The 12,399-nt window shown below is 34.6% G+C and overlaps 1 protein-coding gene and 1 non-coding gene across 2 annotated transcripts; both read left to right on the top strand.

Moving 5' to 3' along the window:
• Positions 1,679-4,359, top strand: LOC109359669 (laccase-6-like). Its single transcript, XM_019604366.1, has 5 exons — positions 1,679-1,770; positions 2,436-2,514; positions 2,638-2,789; positions 2,874-3,118; positions 3,364-4,359. Exons 1-5 carry the CDS (start codon positions 1,679-1,681, stop codon positions 4,053-4,055), a joined length of 1,260 nt encoding a protein of 419 aa, XP_019459911.1. The 3' UTR covers positions 4,056-4,359.
• Positions 4,511-4,582, top strand: TRNAE-UUC. The gene has a single exon. It is a non-coding gene; the product is annotated as a tRNA-Glu (tRNA).

The raw sequence follows: 12,399 nt of genomic DNA, 5'->3' as shown, positions 1-12,399 counted from the left end.
CCACTATCAGTCTAATTGTTTCAAGTCTGGCCACTGGAGCAAATACCTCTGAAAAGTCAACACCTTCCCTTTGCATAAAGCCCTTTGCTACCAACCTTGCTTTGCGTTTGCCAATGGAGCCATCTGGCTTGAGTTTTGTCTTAAAGACCCATCTCACTAAGATTGGCTTTTGATCGTCAGGGAGATGAACCAGCTCCCAGGTCTCATTCTTAACAATGGACTTCAATTCTTCCTCCATGGCTTCCTTCCATACTCTGCTATTAAAGGCTTCCTCGACTGTGATAGGTTCAGTGTCTGCAAAGAGTGCCAAATATTGAACTAGCTCCCCTTCTTATGTGAGCAAATTGTCAGGTAGGATTTCACAATCTCTTAGTCTGGCTGGCAGGTTTCTCATCCTTGAGGGCCTGCTTGTATCATTAACATTTGTTCCAGTTTCTGAGTGAGTCTCAAATTCACCTTGATTCATGGTTTCAGCTGGCATGAAGTCACTAGGATTCCATTCTAGTGGAATTTGAACTCTTGATTATGTTCTTTTCTATTTTTCAATCCAAGTGCTAGCCTCATTGAAGTGCACATCCCTGCTGAACAGGACTTGATTAGTTTTAGGATTGAACAACTTATAGGAACCTGTTGAGTGATAGCCCACAAAGATTAATAGCTCACTCTTCTCATCCAATTTCCCTCTTCTCTGGTTAGGGATATGTCTATAGCAAATTGATCCAAAGATTCTGAAGTGAGTAACCGAGGGCTTCCTTCCAGATCAGACTTCCTCAGGCACTTTGAATTCGAGTTTCTTTGCTGGACAGTGATTAAGAACATATGTTGTTGTTGTTGCAGCCTCACCCCATAGGCCACGTATAAGGTTCTTAGACTTCAATATACTTCTAACCATGTTGAGGATGGTTCTATTCCTCCTCTCAGCCATTCCATTGTGTTGAGGAGTATAAGGTGCAATCACCTCATGCAAAATTCCATTCTCAGTGCAAAACAATTCGAATTCCTTGGATGTGAATTCACCTCCTCCATCATTTCTCAGCACTTTAATTGATCTTTCTGATTGTTTTTCAGCCATACACTTGAAGATTTTGAATATGCTAAACACATCACTCTTGAGCTTGATGAGGTATAGCCAAATCTTTCTAAAGTCACCAACAAATGTGACAAAGTATCTATTTCCACCAAGTGAGGTAGTCTCAAAAGGACCACAGACATCAGAGTAGACAACATGCAAAATATTATTAGCTCTTGAGGCAGTGAATTTGCAAAATGATGACCTTGGTTGCTTGCTGATTTGGCAGCTGCCACATATTCTATTTGGTATCTGAATTGAGGGCAAACCGTGAACCATGTCTTTTGCTTTCATAAGACTAAGATCTTTAAAATTCAAGTGACCAAGTCTCATGTGCCATAGCCATGCATCTTCACTCAGAGTCTCAATATTAAGGCATTGGGATTCAATAGCATTGAGGTTTACCTGAAATGTTCTATTTTGAGTTAGAGGAGCTTTGATGATCTTCTTTCTGGTAGAGTCAAAGATCTCAAGCTCACCATCTTGCATACTCACAGAGAATCCCTTTTCCAATAGCTGACCAAGGTTGATCAGGTTGTGACTCATATTTGGTACAAAAAGTACTTCAGAAATCAAGGCATTATTGCCATCTTTTCTTTTGATCACAACATGTCCAATTCCCTCTGCTTGAATAGTTCTATTATCAGCAAACTTCACTCTGCTCTTTTTGCTAGAATCAAAGTTGACAAGCCACTCTCAAGGTCCTGTCATGTGGTTGGAACATCCAGAATCCACATACCAGATTTCTTAACAGTTGTTGCCTTGGCTTGTTGTCATCATTAGCAGAATGGGCGAATCATCATCAGCATAGTCATTGTCTTCCTTCACCATGTGAGCTTCATCATGATGCTTCCTATTGTGAGTGTCTGAGTGTCTTGGTTGAGATTGACATTCAGAAGAGAAGTGGCCCAACTTACTGCAATTGAAACACTTCACTCTCCTTCTGTCTACTTTCTTCTTTCCTCCTCTCCAATTGCGACCACCTCTTCTCTTTGAGTAACTTGATGCTTGATCAAGATCAGTTCTTTCTTGATCTTGAATTCCTGAATTGCCAAGGTTCTTTCCCCTATAGTCTCTCCCCCTTCCTCGGTTTCTTTCATTATTTTTACCAAGATATCTTCCCTTCTTGAAAGTCTGAGCTTGCAATGCTTGGCTCACTTTCTCAGTTGATCTCTCAATGAGTCTTTGCTCATGAGCTTCGAGGGATCCCTGAAGATCTTCCAGCTTTAGATCTTCAAGTCTCTTTGATTCTTCAATAGCAACAACTATATGATCAAAGTTGGGGGTAAGGGTTCTTAGGATCTTTTCTATAATAGCTTGATCAGCTATGGTTTCACCACATGCTTTCATCTGATTTGTGAGGCAGATTGTCTTCTATATACGATGTGAAAGTTATGGCATATGGAAGTAACAGTGGAGAATCAACTAGGTTCTATGACTTCAAGGTACAGAATTTATTCTCTAAGTGCACATTATAACACAATATTTTACTTTCTAATGGGTTAAATACATGCACTACAATGCTTTTATACTCTATTATCTAATGCTCTTAATGGCTACATCTATAGGTACAAACTAAAACAATTGCCAAGCTTTGCTCTTCCAAAGACATTGTCACAATTAACGGTATGTTTCCAGGGCCTGTAGTTTATGCACAGGAAGATGATAGAATCATAGTCAAAGATACTAATAAGACACCTTTCAATGTAACAATTCACTGGTAATCCCAATCACAACCTCATGCTTAATAAAATAGTAAATTCAATGATATTTTATCACTAACATTGTTGATTTTAAACGTTAGGCATGGTGTCAGACAAAAGCTATCATGCTGGTATGATGGGCCATCCTTTATTACACAATGTCCAATTCAAGCAGGTCAAAGTTTCACCTATAGTTTTACAGTGGTGAAGCAGAAGGACACTTTCTTCTGGCATGCTCATGTTTCTTGGCTAAGAGGAACAGTTTATGGGACCATGATTGTTTATCCAAAGATCATGGTGCCTTACCCATTTAAGGTTCCCTATCAAGAGCAAATAATCATACTAGGTAACTTATAACATTCCCTTAGGGTTTGTTTGCGAGTTTGGCTTTGGAAGGGAAAGAAAGTAAATGAAAGGTTTGAGAATCATCTCACAAGTGTATTTCATAGCTCCCAAACCTTCTATTTTCCTCCATTGCTCTCCAAAAACAAACTCGGAAACGAACTCTTTAGAATTCAGAATGCTACATAGTTGTTTGTTCTTTCTCTATATAATAATGTTATTGTTTTGACTTGATTTGAATTATGGCAGGAGAGTACTGGTTGCAGGATCTCCAACACATTGAGAAAGCCACTATAGCAAGTGGAGGAGCTCCTCCTACAGCAGATGCATATACTATTAATGGTCATCTAGGCCCCAACTGCCAAGCCATGAAAAACGGTGTCCTGACAGCTTCAATGAACAATATAAGTTTTGTTCATCCAAATATTTCAATCCTAGAAGCTTATTATAAGAAGATAAAAGGATCATATACTGAAGATTTCCCTGATGTGCCCCCTAAGTTCTATGACTTTGTTTATGGTGCACCTAATAACATAACATATGACACACAATCATTGAATGGGACTAGAACAAAGGTCCTAGAATATGGTAGCAGGGTGCAAATCATTATGCAGAACACAGGAACGGTCAACATTGAAAACCACCTAATTCACTTTCATGGCTACAGCTTTTATGTGGTAGGGTATGGCACAGGGAACTATAACCCACTTACTGCAGAATTCAACTTAGTAGATCCTCCATACATGAACACGATTGGAGTTCTAGTGAGTGGATGGGCAGTAATTCGCTTTGTTGCTGATAATCCAGGTATAAACCTTAATGTGTATTTCATTTCCGTGCTTCTATTCTTGCCATTGTCATATCTTGTCCAGGGCTATCCTCCAATAATTTCACCACCTTCTGCAAGAGCTTCAGTGCCTCATTTTCTTGCTCATTGGTAATAATTGACATGCTAGCTAGGATAAGTTACTCAAGTGCAGATTCATAATCTCCCTTTGCCTTATATATAAGGGCCATAAGATGCATGTTGGGTGCTTTTGTTAGTGAAGCAGATGAGCGATGCTCCTTGTCAATTTCAAGGGCCTTCATGCAGAAGTTCTCAAATTGCATGGCCTGAACATGTGCTTCAGCTAAGTAAATGTCTTTCAAGGGAAGCAATTATTTAAGGAAAATTTCAGCACTTAATCATTTACATATCCTAAGTTCCTAACCCTTCTAAGCAGACATGACACCTACATAATATTACACACAATAGTCACTACCTTTAACTTATCCTCCATATTTTCTTTAGAAGTAAATAAATTTCATTAAATCAAAGAAGTACCATAAGTTTTTCTCTTGATTAGGATTTATGTTAGGGTTAAGTGGCATATTCTAGGATATCATTAACATGAAATCCGTTGTCGTCCAGCGGTTAGGATATCTGGCTTTCACCCAGGGGACCCGGGTTCGATTCCCGGCAACGGAATATTTTTCTTTTACAATAAGAGGAGTCAAATTATGCAGCTGCTGGTATCAGTACAAATGGAAGAAAGAGCTTTTTGTTATATAATTTACCGAAAAAGAGGTTTGTGTATAATAATAGTATTATCAAGATAGAGAGTTGTCGGGGACAGACTTAATTCCAAGAAGGTTCAGTGGCAGTGGCCTATTAATTCAAATTTCGTAATAGTTTAATGCCTTAGAATCTGCAACCATCATCCCCTGATTCACTGTAGAGTACAAACTCTTTGTACTTCAAAGCCATTTCATGGCCCACAACCCCATAGTTATCAATACTATGTCCGATTGTCCAGCACATGACCTGATAGATTATATAAGAAGTTGCAGTTGTGCATGTACCATTCTAGATACCATGATCATTGGATAAAAAAGGTTATATAACAATTCACCCTATCCAATCTTTTCTCCATCCTTTTAATAATTCAGATTTGAAGTGTTATTACTGTATCTTGCAATAATCCTAATGACACGAAAGAATGTTTATCGACTGAGTCATGACAATATCGTTCTCTTTAAGATGTTTATATGACATTGCCCAAAATTTGTAAACAGACTATCAACAACGTCTCCCCATAATAAAACAATCAAGTTCTCTCTGTTTTTTGAATTCTTAATGCACGCAAGAACTAATCATCACAAATACACCTACCACAATGTGGCTACCAGTACCAATTCTCGAAATGCTCACAATATGACTACCCATGTCAATTCTATTTTCTCACAATCTGACTACCAGTGCCAGTTCTCAAAATTTCCACATTTTGGATACATGTGCCAATTCTATTTTCCCATAATCTCAATTCTCGAAATTCCAACGGTATAACTACTCGTGTCAATTCTATCTTCCCACAATCTGACTACTAGTGTCAGTTCTCGAAATTTTCACAATTTGTCTACATGTGCCAATTCTAATTTCTCATAATCTCAATTCTCGAAATTCTTAGAGTATAACTACTCGTGTCAATTCTACTTTCCTACAATATGACTACCAATATCAGTTCTCGAAATTTCCACAAGTTAGATACATGTGCCAATTCTATTTTCCCATAATCTCAATTCTCAAAATTCCAATATTATAGCTACTCGTGTCAATTCTATTTTCACACAATTTGACTACTAGTGTCAGTTATCTTCCACAAGTTGGCTACATGTGCCAATTCTATTTTCCCATAATCTCAATTCTCGAAATTCTTATAGTATGACTACTCGTGTCAATTCTATTTTCCCATAATCTGACTACCAGTGTCATTTCTAGAAACTTCCTCAATTTGGCAACATGTGTCAATTTTGTTTTCCCATAATCTCAATTCTCAAAATTCTCACAATATAACTACTCATGTCAATTCTATTTTTCCACAATCTGACTACAAAAGTCAGTTCTCGAAACTTCTACAATTTGGCAACGTGTGGCAATTCTATTTTCCCATAATCTTAATTCTCGAAATTCCCACAATGTGACTACTCATGTCAATTCTATGTTTCCACAATCTGAGTACAAATGTTAGTTCTCGAAATTTCCACAATTTGGCTACATGTGCCAATTCTATTTTCCCATAATCTCAATTCTCGAAATTCCCATAGTATGACTGCTCGTGTCAATTCTATTTTCCCACAATCTGACTATCAGTGTCAGTTCTCGAAATTTCCATAATTTGGCTACATGTGTCAATTCTATTTTCTCATAATTCCAATTTTCGAAATTCCCACAATATGAGTACTCATGTCAATTTTATATTCCCACAATCTGACTACCAGTGTCAGTTCTCAAAATTTTCACAATTTGGCCGTGCCAATTCTATTTTCCCATAAGTTCCGCTATTTTCTAACTCTTACGGTGTATCAAATTATATGATATAAATCACCACTTGTCAAATATGCACTTTTATAAGTTATCTCATAGACTTAACCTCCTTTGCCAAACACAATCAATTAACTTTATTCTTTGGTCAAATAAGTTAGTTGACCAACATGTAAGTGATTTGATATCACAGCCACTCTTACTGAAACAAAAGTGCATGCCAAAGTTTTTTAAATACCATTCCAATGCTATTAGAAACGTTTGACTCTCCCACAAACCAAAGTAGCTTATAATAACGTATGATGAGTTAATTGTATAAGAGAATCTCTGTTAACGAACATCAAAACAGAACTTTATAAAAATATAAACTTTAGCAAAAGGTACTTACATTTGAATTAATGTTTTCATCTCAGGAATAGCCTAATACTACAACGAATCCAAATAAAAAAATTCACTAAAAGCAAATAATTAATTATTAATTGATAAAAACATGTGACGTTGGGAAACCAATTAAATCATTAGAGTAACATCATCCATTTTCTTGTTTTTAATTAACATAATGGATATGTTGTGTTTCCCACTTTACCTGCAAGTCTCTGCAACTGTCCGGTCAGATTTATCCAGAGCCTCTATTTGGATCTTCAAACCCGAATCATGACACAAAATGGATCTATCCAATTGCCCAATCATAGAATAAGTATCTTCATGCTGCATGTACCCGGAGAACTTAACTATCTCAAAACCCGACCCGGTTTTGTCATATTCCAGCAACGAAATAAACCGGTCCAAAACCTGAACCGCTTCTTCGAACTAGCATAAACCTTTGCAAGATTCAAACCCAGACCTGAACACCGTTGAAGGATTTGGAAGCTCGAATTGCATAGTCCAAAGCCTTATTTGGGTTTTTACCTGAAGCAATGGTGTCTCGGGGTAGTTTTAGAAGCCCTATCATGGTTGAGGTGCAATGGTGTCTCTTCCTCAAGCCTTATTTGCGTTTGAGGTGGGGTTTTCGCGAAAAGCCCTATCATGGTTGCAAATTGAATACCCGCGATTTAAAATTGAAACTTTCCTTCTCGAATTTGAATACCCAGAACTCAATTTCAGTTTCTGGGTCTTGGGTTCTGCTGAATGCTGATTGTGAAAAAGGAAATAAATCTAGATTTAGGGTTTCGTGATCGGGAGAGAAAAATAGAAACTTTATTGCCTAATATGAATGCCCATGTTTCAATTTCTTGGGTTTTGGGTTCAAGAAATATTTTCGTTGTGAAACATGAATGGCCAAATTTGTAGATATAGGAGAATAAGAGGGTGAGATAATGGAGTAGTTATTTAGTGTAAGAAAAGGGAATGAATAGAATACAGAATAGCGAGAAGATAGAAATTTTGAGAAGTATGGATTAGTGATGGTAGTAGTGGAAGGTTGATTAGAAGAAACGCCTGAAGAAGTTGGAATTTGGATACTTTAATTTGAGGACAAGCTTCACTAGGAAAAGGGGTAACAACAGAGACACAAAATCCATTATTGCAGTGATGGAGTGAGATGAATACCTTTTTATATCCTCTTACACAATCTTGCAAATCCCTTACAAATCTTACTTATATGATTGAAGATATGGAGTGAGATGATAACTTCATGTTCTCTTTAAGAAATCCTACAAATCCTGTTAGCATTATAAATCAATAATTATCATTGATAAAAAAATAAAGTACCATGTCAATTTTGTTATATTTTTTTTGTAATTTTGGTCCACTTTAATTTTTGTGATCTTGGTCCCTAGTTTTTTGTCAATTTGTCTAAAAAATAAATAATAATACCAATGTAACAAATAATATGATATATGTCATTCATCTACAAAATTAGGTAAAAAAAAATTCTTTCCTTTAAACAAAAAAAATATCAAAGTAGTATTTTTAATGTAAATTAAATTTGTTTTTCAAATTTAAGATATTCTAAATATTATTTTAGTTTTCTTTTAATGTCATGTTTAAAAAAATTCCACCTAAACTTGTACCAGAATGACATATGACATCTTCTTCGTGTTTGCCACATAATTAGTGTTATGAACATGAGAACTAAAATTGTAAGTTTGAGGATCTTAAAAGATAAAGTAAAATCACTAAGCACTAGGTAAACACATTTTAAAACATTGGCTACTCAATACATTAGGGAAATGAGAGAAAGTGTAGCTTTAAAATTTATGTTATATCAACCCACTCTCTAGCTTTTTATTAGGAATTTTAGTTTTATTTAATTTATACAGTGGACTTGGAATTAGTGAGATGATGTAGTTTTTGGGATAGTTTTTCTTTGTCATAGGTTTTTATTGAGGATGAGATTCTCTACTTAGTTGGTGAAGTTTCAAGTTAGATTTATAATTAAGCGTACATCAACTAATAACTTGTTTTCATTGCTTAACAATGGTTGCTCATATGTATATCAGTTTTAAGTTGTAACCAATTAAAACATTAATTGATTTATGCTTCATTGTTCAATAGTGAATCTCTCTTAACAAACAAAGGACAAACTTTGACTTTCTTGAGCAAGAGCTAGTTATGGTGGACGTTTTTCTTTCACTATTCTGCTACCTTATGGTAGCATGTTCAACACTTTTTGTCATAAAGTATTAATGTATTAATAATTTATTAGTACACTTCTATGGTGATTTAAAATTATTATAGGAGGAATCAATTATCTCTCTGTATCCTGCAGTAAACTAGCATCAATACACATTCTAGGGTTGTGTATGTAACCTTGCAGGCTTCTCCTCATAGTTACATGTTACATACTCTGATCCTCACTTTATGTTATTAATACAAGGTTTGTTTTATGATCAACTACATGTGGTATGTGGTATTACGATAACTTATATACATTGCATGAGAGAATTATGTACATATGTTTGTTGTAGGAAACTTTTCCCTTTGAAGCATAAACTTTGCATCATCACTGCAGCTTCAGATGCAGGCTAATGACTTTTGAGGTTGTTTGTACTATGGAATTCCAGAGAAACATGCATACAGATTCTCTCTTGGACTCTTGGTATATATATTTTTTGTATTTTTTTATATTTAATTTTTAGAGCTACATTGAGCTCTTGTAAAGGAGGTTACCACTGTAAAAAAAATCTTCTACTTTTTCTGTCACTAATAAGAAAAAACCACCCATTAAACAAATAAATTGAATTCCATTAGAAAATATTTTTAAGGATACAATTATTTTTTATTGATAGCAAAAAGAATGTTATAAGTTGGTTGATATAGAAATTTGTCTCATAAAATACTTTGTTACAAAGTTGAAGGAAGGTTGTGTTGAAATCTAAGCAGGAAAGTAAGGAGCTTGCATGATTTTAGGCACACGAAATAGTTCATCGATTTGCCCGAAATTGAAGTGCTGCTAATGTTTTTTCAGATTTCAAACTATTACTTAGTGAACTTGTAGATATTCTTAAAAATATGTCCAACAATCTCTGATGTTTTAAATAGATTACCTCATTATTTTCCACCCATTCGACTAAGCGAACCTTGAGGAATTCCTAACATGTATAAAACTATTCCTATTATCGGAGCATATTTGCTCTCCCATAGTTTGTACCACTCCATGTGCTATGTGCTTGTGGTTGGTCAAAAAAATATTTAATAATTAAATTTAAATTTAAATATATTTTTCTGACCAATCACAAGCTCATAACACATGAAATGTTACAAACTGTGATATATCAGATGTGTACTCCATATTATCTTATTATTAGTGGTAATGTAAGCAAATCCTCAAGTAAAAGGGATTTGGGCTCTTTAGTAAAGGTTTGGGAATTGAGCTTGATTCTGAAGTCCATGCATATGAGAAAATAAATGTTGTGAACATCATTGTAGTTTGAGATATTAGTATCAATCAGGGGAGAACACACTAAAGTAAAATAAGAATAGAAGGTACATTATAAAATGAATACCATATTAAGAAAAAATTGGTGCACCATAAAAGGAATTTGGACATATGCTATGAGTGAAACCCATGACCCATCAATTTGAGAGTGATTGCAGCCTGGGCTATATCCGTTCTACCAATTGGGCTTTGTAATGGATGGACTTCAATAGCTTTCAACTCCATTTTTTGGAAATTTCAAAACTACCCTTTCTTCAATGGTTCTTCCTTTCCTAATTTACTCCTCCTTTCCTAAACTCTTCTTCCTCTCCCACTAATCCACTTATTTAATCATCTACTCATACTTAAACTCATCAAATATCTCACTAATACCTTTTTTAGTACATACTAATACATTGTTTAAACTTTATCCAATTGAATAGTACATTAATTTTAAACCCAAAAAAAACTGAGCAACCACATGGACATGGTTATGTATGTGTTTTAAAAAAACACATAGGTCACATTTGTATAGGTAACCTTAGAAGCTTATGTTTTTTTATGGTAAGAAAACATATATGTGACCTAAGGTCACTTCTATATTTTTTTGGGCAAAAACATGCATGTGACATTGCTCATATATAAGTACACAATGTAACATTTAACAGGTTTTCTGAATGGGATTGCATATCCCATTCTTATCTCACTTAGTATTGCCACTCAATTAAAAAATATAATTTAATTAAAAATAAAAAAATTATAAAAATAGAAATGACTAAATTTAAATAAGGTTTTTTAAACGTTCAAGTTTAAATAAGGTTGAAGTGAGATAAAGTTTGAAGAGTTGAATTTGGGACAGGAATGAGTAAGTTGAAAAAAAAAAAAAGTGGTTATAGATAAATAAAGGATAATTTTGAGATTTTGAAAAATATATATTCAAAAACTGTTTTTTTTTGCCAAATTTAAACTCCTAATATTAAACAAGCTATCATTCCCAGCGTATGGCATTATTGTGCCTCAATGTATATGAACATAATTATGTTATTTCAGCTGTTCAACATCATATGAGGCCCATAAAAGATTCAGAAAGTATATGAAAAAACTCTTGCTATTTTTTTAATTACAGACATCTTATATGGAGGTAATCTTCTTCAAGTTCAATGGACTCTTGTAATATAAGTTTGAACACTAATCATATTAAATAAATAGTATATATGTTTATTTATATCTTTTATTTACTTTTTATGTTCTTCATATATACGTATTTCAATAATGCAACATAAAGTAAAAAATACCACATGCTCCAAACATGTAGAAGAAGCAAATTCCTGTGCCGAAATGTATCATTGATCTAGCTTTTAAGTATTTTGAAGCCAGTCAAAGAGAAAGCGTGAAGGTTGGCACTCCATAACCAAATAAATTTAAACCATACAAAGTTTTTTTGGTACAATAAATCATACAAAGTTGATCCATAAAGAAAATCATTAAAGGAGGAACAAGTAGTGCTTCTGATACGCGTGGGTTTGGCCAGGTTCTTGAACATCTTGCTGAATATGGAATACTTGATTTTTAGACGTGATAATTACTATTATGAAAAGGAAAAAAAACTTAGCTAAAATAGGAAATGGGAATATATGAGCCAACTTAAAAGGTAGTTATGTGCAAAGAGTGCATGTATTAGTTATGAGCAATTTATGTATAGTAGGAAGTGGGGACTGACATTATCACACGCTAGTTAGAAGCTTGTTTTTGAAGTTACTATATATATCATAGCATGCATGAGATGAGACACAATTATATGGTTGCTCCAGCTTGGCCTAGCTAGCTTCCATATATTATAATCTTTGTTCTTTAAGTGCTTCTCAAAGAATGGCTTTTTAGACAGCTTCTCCACTAGGATCATTATAGTTTCGGGTCAAGGGTAATTTGATTTAGAAATTAGCAAGTGAATGAGTTTTTTAGGTGGGTTATTAGTTGTTGTGTATTATGAGTGTTATATATATATATATATATTTGTAACAACAGTAAATNACTCCTTATCCTATACTCATCCTCATTCTCGTCCTTATCTTATCGTCATCCTCTTCCTTCTCCTCATCCTATCCTCCTCCTCTTTCTCGTCCTC

The sequence above is a fragment of the Lupinus angustifolius genome, chromosome LG11 (genome assembly GCF_001865875.1).
Source record: "Lupinus angustifolius cultivar Tanjil chromosome LG11, LupAngTanjil_v1.0, whole genome shotgun sequence".
NCBI classification, from domain to species: domain Eukaryota; kingdom Viridiplantae; phylum Streptophyta; class Magnoliopsida; order Fabales; family Fabaceae; genus Lupinus; species Lupinus angustifolius.
This window is presented reverse-complemented; position numbering and strand designations above follow the sequence as displayed.

Excerpts from the sequence above, each read along its gene's own strand:
- LOC109359669 (XM_019604366.1), top strand. The coding sequence starts at position 1,679 with ATGTCCAATTCCCTCTGCTTGAATAGTTCTATTATCAGCAAACTTCAC. Across the intron at positions 1,771-2,435 it reads GTTGACAAGCCACTCTCAAG|ATTGTCTTCTATATACGATG; the intron begins GTCCTGTCATGT and ends TTTGTGAGGCAG. Across the intron at positions 2,515-2,637 it reads CTAGGTTCTATGACTTCAAG|GTACAAACTAAAACAATTGC; the intron begins GTACAGAATTTA and ends CTACATCTATAG.